General features: G+C 40.0%; 1 protein-coding gene across 1 annotated transcript; it reads left to right on the top strand.

Annotated features, from left to right (window-relative positions):
* Positions 1-666: 666 nt before the first annotated feature.
* Positions 667-9,631, top strand: LOC311189101 (glycylpeptide N-tetradecanoyltransferase 2-like; the record flags this gene model as incomplete). The annotated part of the gene is made up of 5 exons (XM_084260681.1): positions 667-892; positions 2,077-2,185; positions 5,854-6,024; positions 7,755-7,922; positions 9,548-9,631. Exons 1-5 carry the CDS (start codon positions 732-734, stop codon positions 9,629-9,631), a joined length of 693 nt encoding a protein of 230 aa, XP_084116807.1. The 5' UTR covers positions 667-731.
* Between the last annotated feature and the right edge of the window lie 5,550 nt (positions 9,632-15,181).

The following is a 15,181-nucleotide window of genomic DNA, read 5'->3' as shown; positions in this document are numbered from 1 at the left end:
GCACTGTGGGGTTAGAGTGTCTTCAAACAAAAAACTAGTAGGATTCATAAGTGCCATACCTGCAAATATTCGTATTTATGACAGGTAAAATGCACCATTAATGTCATGTTTGCAAGAGAATAACAGCATGAAAGAAATCTTAAACTGGTATCTGTTACTATAGAGAACATAAAAACAAGGAGTGTCACTGGCCATAAAGAGTCAGAAGAATCCTGTGTATATAGCAGAGGAGTAGTTTTTTGTACTTTAAAAAAGCTTGTGAGCTCCCTACAGTGAAGACAAGTAATACATATTTAAGGAGGTGCCTCACTGATGGATGGTACAGGTAACGACATAGGATTTTCTGACCCTACTGGAATATTTAAAGGCTGATCAGTCAGCTGGACTACCCTGGCCAGTTTTTCATACACTGATAATCAAAGTATTATGATACCACATTGCACATGCTTGGATGCCATTCTGCATCTTAGAGAAGGCCAAGGTTAAGTCTTGATACAGCTCTGGAAAAAGAGTGTTGGAAACACCATACCCACCGCTTGCATATTGCACAGTTTGCAGTTGCAGTAGCACAGGTCAGTTATTTGTTGCAGATGTACGTTGTCACGTGCCAACTTATTTTTACCTCAGATTCTTCTGTCACAATGTGGAGAACTACAGTTGCACAAATGAAAGTTTGCAGTGTGCAATGCTCTAACTTTTCCACTATTTCATGTCCTTTTAGTGTGAAGAAGATGGTAGAAATCAATTTTCTGTGTGTCCATAAGAAACTGAGATCTAAGCGGGTCGCACCTGTGCTGATTCGGGAAATAACCCGAAGAGTAAACCTGGAAGGAATTTTTCAGGCTGTTTACACTGCTGGAGTGGTACTCCCCAAACCTGTGGCCACTTGCAGGTAACCTAGGTGATGTTCATAATAATACCAGTTTCTGTTGCGGTCATTTTAAAGAACATTTCATGGAATTGGCTACAAACAATAAAAGCATAAGATTCAAAGAGATTAAGTGTTGTGGCCTTGGTTAACGTGAAGGCCTGAGTGTTTGTCAGGGTGGGGTTTTGGTTGGTTTGGGTTTGGGGTTTTTTTTGGGGGGGAACGTGATGTTTGTTTTGGTTTGTGGGGTGGTGTTTTTTCCCTCCTTCCTTCTCAGTGCCTTGGGCAAAACAGCTCAGACTAAACTCTAATTCTGTTTTTGTCTACTGTACCTTAAATAGACTAGTAGGTGTTTCTATTGACCTTCTGGTAGAAGCCATGCTAGCAGTGACAGCCTTGTATACTTGTGTTTTTCAAGTGGGCTGTTTCCCTGCTGGACACTTCCGCATTCACCTTCTTGCTTGCCAAAGATGGCAGAACATTTTGGGGAATTGTGTGATTTGGTTTTTTTAAATACTTTAATCTTTCCTGGAGATAGGAGGACTTTATTGGCCACATGTGAAGAGTTGTTTTGTTTGTTTGGAATGTATTCTATTTCTACAGGAAAAAGTTCGATTGGAGCAGTATTAGTTCAGCTGTCTGTTGCCCTGGAGGACAGAGCACTTTTTGATTTGACAGTTGTGTTTGTTCTTGTCAAACCAGAGATGTTGTAAGTTTCTGTAAGGAAGGATGGTGGGGAAAAAAAACCCCATAACCAAAAAAGCCCACTGTGCTATGTTAGAGTAACCAGGGATGTTCTGTTGCACAATGATCTCCGTAGGAGATCTCCTTCCACAAACTACTTAGACATGAGTAAAGAGTCCTGTGGACAAGAAAATAAATGTTACCGTGTAAGTACACTGAGTATCTTAGGGCTATGGCAAGTAGGAAGGTGTTTAGCCCTGTGATTATTCATTCTGTAATAAAAAGCATTTACTTATTTGAAATAAGGTGGTAGCAGGCCTGTTTGAAAGCTATTGCTTAGATAGAGGTTTTCCCTGTTTTTTGTCACCCAAGCTTCTTACACAGTACAGACTTCTTACTTACTACAGGCTTGCTTAGAAATAAATTTGAACAGGAGAATGGGTAAGGTGAGAAAATAGGGAAATGGGTGTGATTAAAGTTGATGCTTAAAGTACTGCTTAATCTCATTATTAATTTATTTCCAGATACTGGCATCGATCACTGAATCCCAGAAAATTGGTGGAGGTGAAATTTTCACATTTGAGTAGAAACATGACTCTACAAAGAACAATGAAGCTCTACAGACTTCCTGATGTAAGCAGTGTGACTTCTAGAGAATCCCCACAGTTACTGTGAGGCCCAAAATAACCTTCCATCTGTCTCTGACAGCACAGGCTTTTCTGTGGAAAGGCAGTGTGTGCAGGACATTAAAAGAAAAAATAATTCTGTGGTTGATGAAAAAGACCTTAAGGAATATTACTGAACAGAAGAGGCTGTTGCTAGAAATATAGCTCTGTATGTGAAGAAAATATAAATTTTGACCTTAAAGCTTTAAATGAACAAATCAAAACCCCAGAAACCTTGAGTTCATAAACATGTGGGATTGAGCTGAAGATATGTAAGATTATTCTTGGTATGATTAATCTGATAAAAGATTACTGGAACAGAAAATTAACAGTTTGTGTTGTAAAATTTTCAGTGAAGTCCTCCAGAAAGTTGGCTGAGTACAGTGGGATTGTTGATTCCACTCAAATTCACAGCTTTTTCTGTTCTGTCAGAGAATGTTGTTGTTCTGCACTGAGCAGGCTCAGCCAAAGCCCCCCCAGTGTGTTGTGTACTGTTTGTTTGCATGGTTTAGCGGGGGAGGGGGGAAAAAAAAAGCCGGGGGGGGAAGTGTTTTGGCATAGCTAGGTTAGTTCAAAATATTTTTTCTCATTTTGCAGCTAATAGTTAGTATGGCAAAAAGCCTTAGAATGCATTTCCATGGTAGGGAAAATCACTGTAAGTAGTGGATGTACTGTTACAGAACCCTTATGTCTGTAATTGATAGGCTGTCGAATCAAGTCTAAGCTTTATGATGGAAAACAATTTTTTTTAGTTGTAAAGGCTTCCTTTCTACATGGAGGGATTGCAGAATATCCTTTACCTGTATTATATCAGTAAAAGTTTTGGGTTTTTTTTAAACAAAGCTTCCCTTTTGGGTAAAAAAAAAAAAATCAACTTTTTTTGCCTGTTCATAGTACTTTTGTAATGATTTATCTGACTTTGGAGAGTTTCTGTTGGTTATATTTAGCTTTATGCTGCAGGTTCTCCTACTACTTATATATTTGAGTGGTATACTAAGCACTCCTCAGTACAAAGCACATGCTGTGGCTTGGTGTGATCTCCTGCTGCTGTCAGAGAGGCTCATTTCCTGTGCTGCCTGTGTGCTACCTGTGCCTGCACGTGCAGGTTCTCCCTCGCGTGCGGGGCAGCAGTTTTCAGAGCTTAAGAATTAATAACCAAATTAATTAGGTTTTAATCTTGGAGAGCTAAATATAGCTCCCATCAAATCTTGAAGACATTTTAAATAGTCCAAAAAAGTGCAGGAGACAATTTCAAATACAGGTTTTGGTGGCAACTCCAGTATTCTATTCTCATGAAAGCAATACAGGGAAAGAATAGTTTAAAGAATGAGGATCTTACTCATAGTACAAAGAATATAACTACAGAGAATGATTAGAAACAACAGCACTTGCACCCTGAGCATATCTTCCTTTGTCCTAAGCCCTAGATTTTAACAGAAAAATAATTTATAGAAAGTAAAGACTATATTATATCTCATTCAGAAAATATAGCTAAGGCAAACAATACTGTACAGAGATGCACATACAGAAAACAGGTGCTTTAAAAATCAGCTTTTAAAACTAAGTGATGTAGGAGTCCATATGCCTCAGCTGCTGTTTTATTTTTAGATAGGACTCGGGAACTTTTCCCATGGAATACATAGATTCAATTTCCATACTAGTATTTTCTCTTTAGGTCTTGTTCTTTAGGGTTTGAGGGGGTTTTCTCCCAAGAAGGGTTTAAGTCCTGATGAGGATCTTTATCCTCTGTTTCAGGCTTTTACTATAAACAATACTGTCACAGATTTGTTCATTCAGGCTACACTGTCCTGTCTCTCAGCACCAAACACTGTTTCTCGCCTTTTAACCTCTTTTCTTAGCGTCCTTGGAACATCATTGCCACTGGGAGCTCATCTTCCTTTGAGAGGAATTAATCATTCCTAGTCACTTTAACAGTCTGAATTAAAAAGGTTTTCAGAAATCATAAATACTATAATGAATCAGTTCCACCCTCACTGAAGGCTGTGTTTGTGCTTTTACCTAGAGATATCAAAAATAAACTTTTATTTCTAAGCCTTCAGTTTCTTGAGCAAGGAGTTTTCTGGTAGAGGCAAATTTTGGCTGTGTTTAGAACAAGGGCAGGAGCATCTTTGTCACTGTGTTTCTTTTCCTGACTGATGGAGATCCTCAGCTGGGTTACTTGCAGGAATACATGCCCAGTGCAGCCTGATACATGAAGCAGGGAAACAAATTTTATCCCAGTTCTGTACCCTTTCCCTCACTTCTGGGGCTGCAAATAATCATTTAATGGTGGCCAGTCTGAGCGTTGCTAGGGGGGATAAAGATATTCCAGCCCAGTTGCTTTTCCTCCTATCCTGCTCCAGTGTATGACTTTAGAAGAGGGACGAAGGCTTGGAAGGAGCCAAAATTAACCTTTCATACTGTAGTTCATAAGGATGTTGTGAATGAAATATGACAAATGAACTGTGACAGGGGAAGCGTCCTGCTAACGAGTCAGGTGAATACAGAGCATTTAAAAATGTAGATGATGTGCTCTTGTGGCTGCTCAGGAAAGCAGGAAGTCTAAAATGTCATACGCAGGCCAGAGCTGTGGCAAAACGTGCCGTGATTTTTTTTCATCTGGCTGCTGACTCCCAGAGTATGTGAATAAATACCTCCCCCAGAATAATGTCTTTTGAGCAGAACATAATCAGCTACACTAATTTTGGGCTTCCAGTAATCAAGTCTCTACCTGGCTGCTCTTGCAATTGACTTTGCTATGATTAATGCAATACATGCCCAAGTATGTGGCTCAGACAGATGAAGCAGGATAAATGAGCTCTGAAGAGAACAAGCCTTAGCCTTCCTAAAAGGAAATACTCAAGATAGCTAACCAAAGGTGTGGAGAAATCTTTAATCACCTTTGCTTGTTTAAACATTAATTGCTTAGAACTGGGAAGGAATTTTTTTTTCCTCTTCTGATCTTCAGAGTCAAATAATTCAATCTATTTGTTAAAATAGTGTAAGTTGTTTATTTCAGGCAGCTCTAAGTTATAGAGGCTTGCTTGTTAACAGAACAGCAATTGTACCTATACAGAAAGTTGTGTTAGCAAGGGAGTTTGCAAGTGTTAAGAATAGGTGGATTTCTCTTGTTAAGTAATTTGTAATTAAAGTTTGCCAGCTGACTTTGGTTTATAACTTGACTGTAATTTTTGTAAGTTTGAATCAGAGCTGTTCTTGTTGTCAGATTAACTTCTGATAGGTGAGTTGCTTTATGTTTTGATTCTGTGTCTGGGCCCTAGGTAGTTTAGAAGAAGATAAGCAATAAAGACTGACCTAAAAAATAAAAATAATACAAAACGTGTGAAGTCTGGGCTGTTGGCACTGGTATGTCTTTCTCTGGAGAAATGAAGTTGTTTCAGTAATGAAATACAGAGATTGAAGTGCCCCAGACTGTCTCAGTAATTAGAAGAGAGGGAATTCTGATTGAAAGCCGTTTGTAAAATAGCATAATGAATTAGGTGGCTGGGGTAAAGTAGGCTAATAATGAATGCATTATAGCAAGAGAGGTGACTCTGCAACCTACTTTCAGCCTCTGCTGCGTGTGCAGTTTTTATTTCAACATCTTAATGTTTATTTTTCTTCTGTTACAATAAGGCCACAAAGACATCAGGTTTGAGACCGATGGAACAAAAAGATACTAAAGCAGTACAAGAACTGATCAACACTTACTTGAAACAATTTAATCTCGCTCCTGTGATGGATGAAGAAGAGGTAGCCCACTGGTTCCTGCCTCGGGATCATATTATTGACACTTATGTAGTAGAGGTAAAACATACCTGAACTAATTCATGAATGTATGTGTGAACACCACTTAGAAAAGAGCATGACAGCATGAAGTTTTTGAAATGCAGACAGTATGAATATGCTATAGGTAGAATTTGGTGTGATTCAAAGCTTTGTTTACTTGTGATAAACTTGTTGTTTAATATCTTGTAACAGGATGTTTTAAAGAAGAATTTTGAAATCTCAGAATATCACTTTCTTGAAAATATAACAGCAAAGAACTAAATTTACAGCTAACTTCAGAAACTTCCTGCTGTTAGACATGAGATGTCCTGCTTGCTGGCAGTCATGGTCCAAGCTCAGCTTTCTACTTACTTTGTAGTGGGTCTAATTTAATTTGATTTATTTTCTCCCCTTCTTTCTCTGGCCCCTGTTCTCCCCCCATGCCTCTGTTTGATTTTTGGCTTGTTGATGCGTTGTAGCCTACAGAAGAGTCCGGAAGCACCAGGGTCAGCATGAGCATGCTATTGACAGTCCCATTTTAACTGAACAGCAGAGTCTTCACTTGCTTGTTTTATACTGTCTCTTGAACTAATTTTTCACTATGAAAAAAATGTAGCTTTGATAGTGCTTAAAATCTTTTTAAGACCTGAGTCACCCAGACAAGTTAGTGTCAGATTACTAAGTCATCTTGGTAACCTGCAGAGCTAGAATCTAAAAAACAGTCTGTATAATTCCTGCATTAGTATTTTCATCACCCCTACTGAATTTAGTGACTTAGCTTTTCTGTTACTTGTTAGTTTATCTCTGCTATAGAATCTGTACCTGCCCTAAGACAATAGCTTTTTTTGCATATGATGGATTCAACTCTTACTTTTTACTGTAGAAGTACCATCAATTTAAGGATCCATGTGAGGTCCTTCACTGAGCTCAAAATAGTGGGCACCAGTCATTCAAATATGCAGCAGGAGTAGGCATGTGTGTGTGTCCTTGGTATCAGGAGAGCCAGTGGGAATAGGGAGAGGGAAAATCTGGGCAGTCATTTTGTGTTCAGGCTGTCAGTTGTGACCTATGTAATATTTCTCATTTCCTCCTAATTTATACTCTTGAAGATGGTTAAACTTCACTAGGTGCAAGAAAGTTTACATGGGATACTTTAGATTACTGTTTTAAGTACCATTTTTGATGGCTACTGGTCTTACTAGAATTTCAGTGTGGTTTTGCACTGTTGTCTAGCAACTGGATTGTGCTTGTTGATTAATAATCACCATAGCTGGTTTAAATAGGCTTTTGTACCACCACAGTATATTTTTGTCTGTTTTTAGAAAGTTTGGAAAATTATTCCTCAGTGTGGACTCTGTGAGATTTAAAAAAATATTCTCTTAAAAATAAGTTCAACTGGAAAAAAAAGTCTGTGCTTGCTTTGGAAGTGTGCTTTGTGGGCTTGGATTTCATCAGGCTAAGCCTGGGAAACGAACTAAAATGCTTTGGCAGTTGTTTGTCAGAATGTTATTGATGTAATAGACTAGAAAAATATAAGTGTTTCCTTTTCTGAAGAGAAATTTTCAAGCTTCAGCCTTGCTTTGATGTATAGATACATCCTTGCCAATAATTCAGGTTCTTCAAAACTTAGCCAAGGTTACCTGGTATACTATTACACTCACAGTGTGCAAAACAGGGCTGCATTTACAACTTACTTTCTGTAGGGCTGTTGTGTTGGCCTGAGCAACAACTGACTGGTTACTACTTGATTTTTTTTTTTTTTTTTGTAGGGCTCAAATGGTATTTTAACAGACTTCCTGAGTTTCTACACGTTACCTTCAACAGTGATGCACCATCCTGTCCATAAAAGCCTCAAAGCTGCCTATTCCTTTTACAATATTCATACAGAGACCCCCCTCTTGGACTTAATGAATGATGCACTCATTATAGCTAAATTGGTAAGTCGTGGGATGGGGTTTTTCTTCCTCCTTCTTCCACAAAAGTATTACTAGGAGTGATGGCAACATAAGAACTGTTAGAAACTTATCCATGCCATTGCATCCTGGTTTCTTTTACTGTCTACACACACATACACACACACACATATATAAATGTTAAGCACTCTGCTGGGTTTTCCTTTTTACTTTGAGTGATGCTCATGACAAGTGTATGAAGATCACGTGTTTGCAATAGCTTGAACTGTGTCAACATACAAGAGCACACTGATGACTATATATACTAAGTACCAGAAGAATGGGAAGTACCACTAAAATAGTCTCCTGTGAAGATGAGTTAATAAGTTACATTAAATACTTTATTTTTTCTTGCTTAATTTTTATTTCTACAAAATGGAAAAGTTTGTTTATGCAAGTCTTGTGATTTTTATCTTGTTACTAATTGCTGCCTGTGAGGCTCTGTAGACCCTTCAGTCCATGGTATCCATTCTGGCAGCCGTTCCCATCGTGCTTGAAGCTTGCCCCTTCCAGCTGAAGTGTTGTTGCCACTTGTGGTATTTCTCACACCCACCAGATGCAAGGATAATTGGCTTGCTCAGTGCAAACAGAGGCTGGCTGTGCTGCAGTGGGCTGTGTTCAGAGCCCTCTGCGCTGCGTGTGCACAGGATTTCTGTCCTGATCCTGTATGAAGGCAGCAGTGGCCTGCAAAGGCTCAGACTACTGGGTAGTCATGGGAATATAGAACCCCATGTACCACAAAGATACAAATTCAGCTCAGCAAGTTCTTTCAGGGTTTGTGTGTCAGTTTGATGTTGATTTTTTATCTTCATATTACTCTATATGAAATTAGCTTAGAAATATGTAATTATAGGACAGAATGCCTCACCTCCAAAGCAAAGCAACATTATGCACTTAGGTTCCATGTATTCTGCATGGGGAGTGCAGGTTTTGCAGCAGGGTAATCCCTCCCAAACCCTCCATATTTTATTGTGAAACTGATACTAAGTTTCTAGATCTGGAACAGGAGAGAGCTTAAAAACAGGGATGAAGTTTGCTTCTCAGTCTGTTCTAATGGCCTGGCAGAGCTATGGAGCCAGTGTCTAAGCAGGAACTTTTTTATACCTCCCAGAAGGTATTAACCTGAATATAACCTGCTGATGTTTAGATGCTGAAATAAAGTGGCATCTGTAGCCTTTATCATTTATTTGAATTTTGAGTGCTTAATTACAGAGCTTCGTTAGTGTGTCTATATCCTCCCTTGCTTCCTTTCCTGCCATGTGAGATTTTTATTACTCAAAATATTTCAGAATTTACTTCTTTAGATGCCATGTATCCAGTCCTTGCCACCTTATTTGCCTTGTTTCTCTCTGGTTTTTACAGTGCATTTAACTTAGCGTAGCTTCATCTGCACACAGAGTGGCCTTTGTGTTAAGGTAGCAGGAAACCTTACAAAACTCACCGTCTGTGCTTTGTGGCTGATGGAGAGCTTGAAATGCTCTTCAGCTCCCTTTCCTGTATTGTGCAGTGCTTACTTAAACACATCCAGATCTGGTATTGAGTGAAGGTTGTTCCTTATCATCATCTTGTGCTCAAGTAACTGAGCATTATTGTTTTATAACTTATTTTAGAGCATAGAAAGTCCTGCTGGGAAGTTTGTGCTGTTAAGACTCCAAGATCTTGGGTCAGACTCCCTTGTACTTAATTGCAAATAAAAGGACTTTTATATCCAGGTGCCCAAGCAAGTTTAGCTGTTCATACATGATGATTGTCATTGTAATAGCTCAACTGATCTTGGTTTTATGTTGCTTGTTAAGAGTTCCCAGTGAGTTGGGATTTGAGTATGTTTGTGTTGCTGCACAAACCCCTGAGACCAATTTGGTGATGTGGCTTTTCTGAGAGCAAAATGGCTCTTGGAGTGGTGAATTTGGGAGGCTGGTGAAAAGAAGAGTCGGTAGAGGCTGCATGAGCGAGGGTGGGGAGGGAGAGTAACGTGAAAGATCAGAGTTCTGGAGCTGGGCATTTCAGATCACAAAAATGTAACGTTTGCCATTAGCAGAATGAAACCCACCGTGAGCTGTGTTCATGCAGCTTTAGCCGGAATAGGCCATGTGTGTCAAAACTCTGTGTGACTCAGAGCTGTGTATCTATGAAGATAAAATAGTGGATAATGCTTTAGGGACTCTTCAGACCTTTACCCTGAAAATGGCTTTAAAATTCTTGTCCTTTTGGAGATACTTCCAAGCAAAGTGGTGTTCTATACTTCACTTCTTACTGGGAAAGTGTTTTTGTGCATATACCTATTTAAAGGGCAGAATTTAATCCCTGGTCTTTTTTTTTTTCTACTTAATTGGCTTAGTCTCTTGGATATTTTATGCCACTGTGTAAAGTATCATTTGTGCGTTGTTTGAAACTTTAAAAAGTAAAATTTAAAAAATGTTTTGCTATTGCCAGAAAGGATTTGATGTGTTCAATGCACTAGACTTAATGGAAAACAAAACATTCCTGGAAAAACTCAAGTTTGGGATTGGAGATGGAAATTTGCAGTATTATTTGTACAACTGGAGGTGTCCTGGCATGGAATCCGAAAAGGTAAGGCATGAAAAAAGAGCTTCTGAATTCCTTTGGGTATAATGGTGCATTAACCTATGCTGGCCAAAATAGGCAGAAGTTTTAAAATAGCTTTTTAAATTTGTCATGTTTAAGATCCATAATTGAGGTGCAGAAAACTGATGATCTTTAAATTTATTGCCATACTTGAAGTAAAACACTGTATTTTTTCTTCTTCCTTTAGGTCGGTCTTGTATTACAATGAGGACACTTACATTTCTAGAACTCTGAGTCGTCATTTGAGTTAATTTGATCTCCATGACTCTTGGAACAGTGTTGTTCAAGAGGAGTAAAAGCACAACGTCAGTGATGCTGAAACAGTCCATTAAACGTGAACAACGAAGACATCCATATGTGACCAAATTTATGCATTTTCAGATAGATCAGAAGGTCCATGAAACTCTTTTATTGTCCATGAAAAGAATAAAAGCACATTCATTTAAGTTTCAAAGCTTAGCTTGCACCTTGATGAGAAGAAGGTATTTTTTTTCCACTCTGTAGAAAAGACTGTTTTGTACAAACTGAACTTCAGTGGTGGATTAGGGTACAAAAATATTTGCTATTATGTGGATGAACTGCTGCATTTCTATTTATTAAGTGGTGGTGTATGTTCGTCAGTGTAACAGAATGAAGGATACAAACTTGAGTATCTGCTTATTTACTTCACGTGGATATCATCATTTGGGAGAAGGTCATGAAGTACGATACGTTTGTAGCTCTATGAAAGTCCTGGATGTTTTTTGTAACTGGAGCAGTATGACAATGTACTGGTTTAACCAGTGCATTTGTTCCTCCATAAGCAACGCTGCCAAATCAATAAAAATACAGATTTGTACTTTGATCTTCAATAGATCAGTGGATTGATTTAACAGTATCGCACTGTTCAGTGCAGGTGTTATCTATGTTGCCGGAATGATAATACATTACTGTACTTAATTTACAGTTGTGGCACAAAACCTTAGTTTTTCCTCAGTAGAGTAACATCAGCCTGTGTGTAAAACTAAGAATTTTAGTAGCGCTATCAGGATATTTATAGTTTGAATGTTTTTGACGCTTCTGCGAAATTGCACATACTCCTTTGTCTACTTTGATTTCCTATGAAGTCTGTAATTCCAATGAAAAGTATCTTGTGTAAATACGTATTCATAAATTGTTCCTGGTAGTGTTTTTATCCTGACTTTGGAACAAGAAGTTTTGCTATGTACGTGGCTGGTAAGCAGAAGAGCAATGCTCTGCTGTCGGTCCTTGGGAGTCTCTGTGCTGCGCTTCCTGGCACGCAGGAGGGCTGGTGTGTGGTGGTGTGGGGAGCTGTTTTAATTCCCTCACGGGCGCTCGGCGCCCAGAGCGGCTTCTGCAGCACTCCCCGTGCGTCCCAGCGCAGCATCATGGCTACACCTGGTAGCGGTTCTTTCAGCTCACGGGTTGACGTGAGCACCGGGGGAATCTGCAGTTAAGAGACTGTTCTAGCTGAAAGTGCCAAATTGTGGTAGTGAAGCCTCTGTGCTGTGAGCATCTTTTGAATGTGACTTGAATCTCTCACGAAATGCAAATGTCTGAACTTTCCTTTTAACCATGCCTGTAATTCTGACAGCAGGTTTTGCTGAAAGTTGAATACTGTACCTGAAAACATCAATTTGGATGAAGATAAATTTGTTCTTTATAACTGCTAGCCCTACCCCCTCCTCACAGCAGTGGGGGTTTTCTTTCTTCCCGCTCCTTTTCCAATGTGTGAATGATCTGTGGTTTCGGTTTTTGTTGAGTTGTGGGGAGAGGATTCTGCCCTAGAGACAGTGTTAAATACTTTCCCTTATTACATTCTAGCTCTGTGATTAAAGTATTTGACCTCCTTCAAACAAAGGAAGGGATTGAACGTGGTTTGTCTGACCCTTGGCTGTGCACCAGTTCAGAGCCTTGTGAATTTAAAAGGGCTTTGCAGGAGATCTTTCAGACGCCTGATGGTGCAGTTGGGCTTTACAACTTTGGCCACTCTGCTACCTGTGTGCTAGTAGCAACCCCAGCAGGTGGTGCAGAGGGAGCTTGGACTCCCTGGGTGAGGCCTCAGCAGCATTAAGTGCCTGAAAATGTAATCAAGGGTAATGATATCTGGGGTAACAAGAATTTAATCTCAGTTTCTTAAGAACTTAACGTCTTTGAAATCTGAAACTGTAGGAAGGTGCCTTCCTGGCTGAGTAGTCACGTTGGAGCCTGCTGGGACAATGAAGGGGCTTACTGAGCTGCTCCATGTGTTCTGCTTCAGCTCTGAAGGCAGAGCCTGGCCAGTCCTCATTTGGCAGCTGCTTGTGTGAGGTAGGACAGTAGGGCACAGCATTGCCCTCGTGGCTAAGGTACTTCCTTGCTAAGAAATGATTGTGAGCCAGCTTTCCCTAATCCAGAGGGCTTGTCTTGGTGAAAGAATTGCTCGAGTTCTCTGTCTTCCCTCCCCTCCAGAAATCACAAGTGGAGGAAATGGCAGCCAGACATTTTCTTCCCCTCTTTTCTCTGAACTCAGAAAGCAAATTCTTGCTGGTACTACTGTTTGGAAAAGTGATGAAGCAAAATATGTGATGGAGCAAAATATGGCCAGGCAGGAAACAGACTTGAACCTGGGCTTCCTGCAGCATGGCTTCTTCCCTGAGCTGCTGTAATTGCACATGAAGGAAGGAAGGTTTTTCTTCTGGGAAAACAATACCATTTGTTTTGACTCTAAGGGGGTAAACTTTTCCATCTCATATTCTGGCTCATGTTGCATGTTAACTTTGAAGGAAAGGAGGGCAAGATCATGCTCCTGTAGAAGCTGTACAGGGCTGTAGTGGAGGAAGAAAACTTGCTGGGCATTGAGCATGAGGGAAGTGGATGTCTCTGAGCCTGAGTGCAGGGGCAGTTCCTGAAGAGCCGTGTTCATGAACCTGTGTTACCTACAGCTGTGCAGTCTGATGTTGCCTCTCCTGTGCCTGTTGACCTTTTGTCTAGCTGTGCTCTTTGCCTCACACTTCGCTAAAGTATCACAGCCATCAAGAGGATCTGAATCTTGGTGTCCCAGCCTGTGCCACTGTGACAGCTCACTATCGCTTCCTAAGCCGGTACTTACCAGAAGGTTGCTATGCGTATGGTGCCGCCAGCAGCAGCTCACCAGGAAAGGCTCTTCTGTGGTTTCCAAAGTTGAACTTTATGGGCATTAGGCTTGCCCTGAACAGCTACCAGGTGGGACTCCTCAGAAACTAATAGGTGGTTTCACAAAGATTGGTATACTTAAGGCTCATTCCACCACCTTTTCCACTGGCCTTTTGAAACATCTAGAAGTTCTTCCCCAGATTAACTCTAATGGGCAGAAGGGACACAAATCCCTGAAGAGAGCTATAGGTCTGGGCAGACAGCAAAGTGTTTGGAAGATGGTGGTTGCGCGTACGTTCTTTACCAAAGCTTATCCTTACACTGTTCAAAGGTTAAGATTTTAATTCTAGTTAGCCAGCATGGGAATTTGTACACTTGTGCTAGCATGCCTTTGAAGTTGTATGCATCCAAAAAGCCAAAACAAAGGGTACATATGAAGGACTATGAAGCAAGGCAAAAACACCTCACCTCTGCTTGCCACCCTCAGACAGACAAGGCAAAAAAAATTTGGCATTGTTTTATTTTAAAATTCAGGGAGTGTGATGACTACAGAATCATTGCTACTGTCTCCCTTCATTGCTGGTATGAACTGAAGTCATTCCTACATGAATGCAAAATACAGACTAGCTACCTGTCAGCACTGGAAGCCTCTGTTAGTCTGGTAACTACAGCATGTAAACTCCATCTTTAAAGAACAAACAAGTAACTCAGTTAAGGTACTTTACATTTTCTTCTACAGTACTGTACTGACTTCTGCTTAAAATACAGAGCACCAAATAAACTCCTAGGCTGTTGATTTTGATTGTCTCAATCGCAGCACTGTTCCTTCTTCCTACCACACAACTGTCTCACTAGGGGACTGTCTCAGGAGGAGACTCTTCATAGTCCTCGATAAAACAAAAGGAAAATCAAAAGTTACCTGGAATAGTTTCAGTCTTGTGGTTAGAGCTGTCACCTACTCTACGTGCAGCAGGCTATAGCATCTTAATTTACAGGGCAACAATTTCAGACTCCATTTAGAACTGAAACTGACCTGGGTTACCTTTTCAGGTGGGATGTGTTAATACCTTGCACACAGAGGTCTTTTTTCAGCAGTAATAATCTGGGTTGGTTCTGTATTTGAGTAAAACTTTTTTCATCAGCAGAGGGGCCACTGGGAACTACATGAAGCCCAAGTCTGCAAACATGTTTGACCAACCCATTTATGACAGTTCAAAGGGGAAGTGAGCCTGTGCTGTGACAGCTGTGTAACAAATACTGAACCAGCTTTAAAAGAGTTACACCGGCATGGACCTATGCTTAAATAAACTCATTTTTGGTAATAATTTGTTTGAATAATTATACTTAACTCCAGTCTGTTTTGCTTGAAGCATGTTCATCTGTATGAAAATACAAAGTTCATTTAATGCTTTGCATTAATTCCAAAGATGTACTTAATGATGTCTTAGATTACTTTGGCATGTTTGGTAGTGATTTTAACTCTTCATCTCCTAACTGCTAATGAAACGTTTGTCCCCAGGTAAAGACTCACACCCATGTTTAAG

The sequence above is a fragment of the Gallinula chloropus genome (assembly GCF_964237585.1).
Source record: "Gallinula chloropus genome assembly, chromosome: 2".
NCBI classification, from domain to species: Eukaryota; Metazoa; Chordata; class Aves; order Gruiformes; family Rallidae; genus Gallinula; species Gallinula chloropus.
Note: the sequence above shows the minus strand (reverse complement) of the source record. Positions and strands in the feature narration are given on the sequence as shown.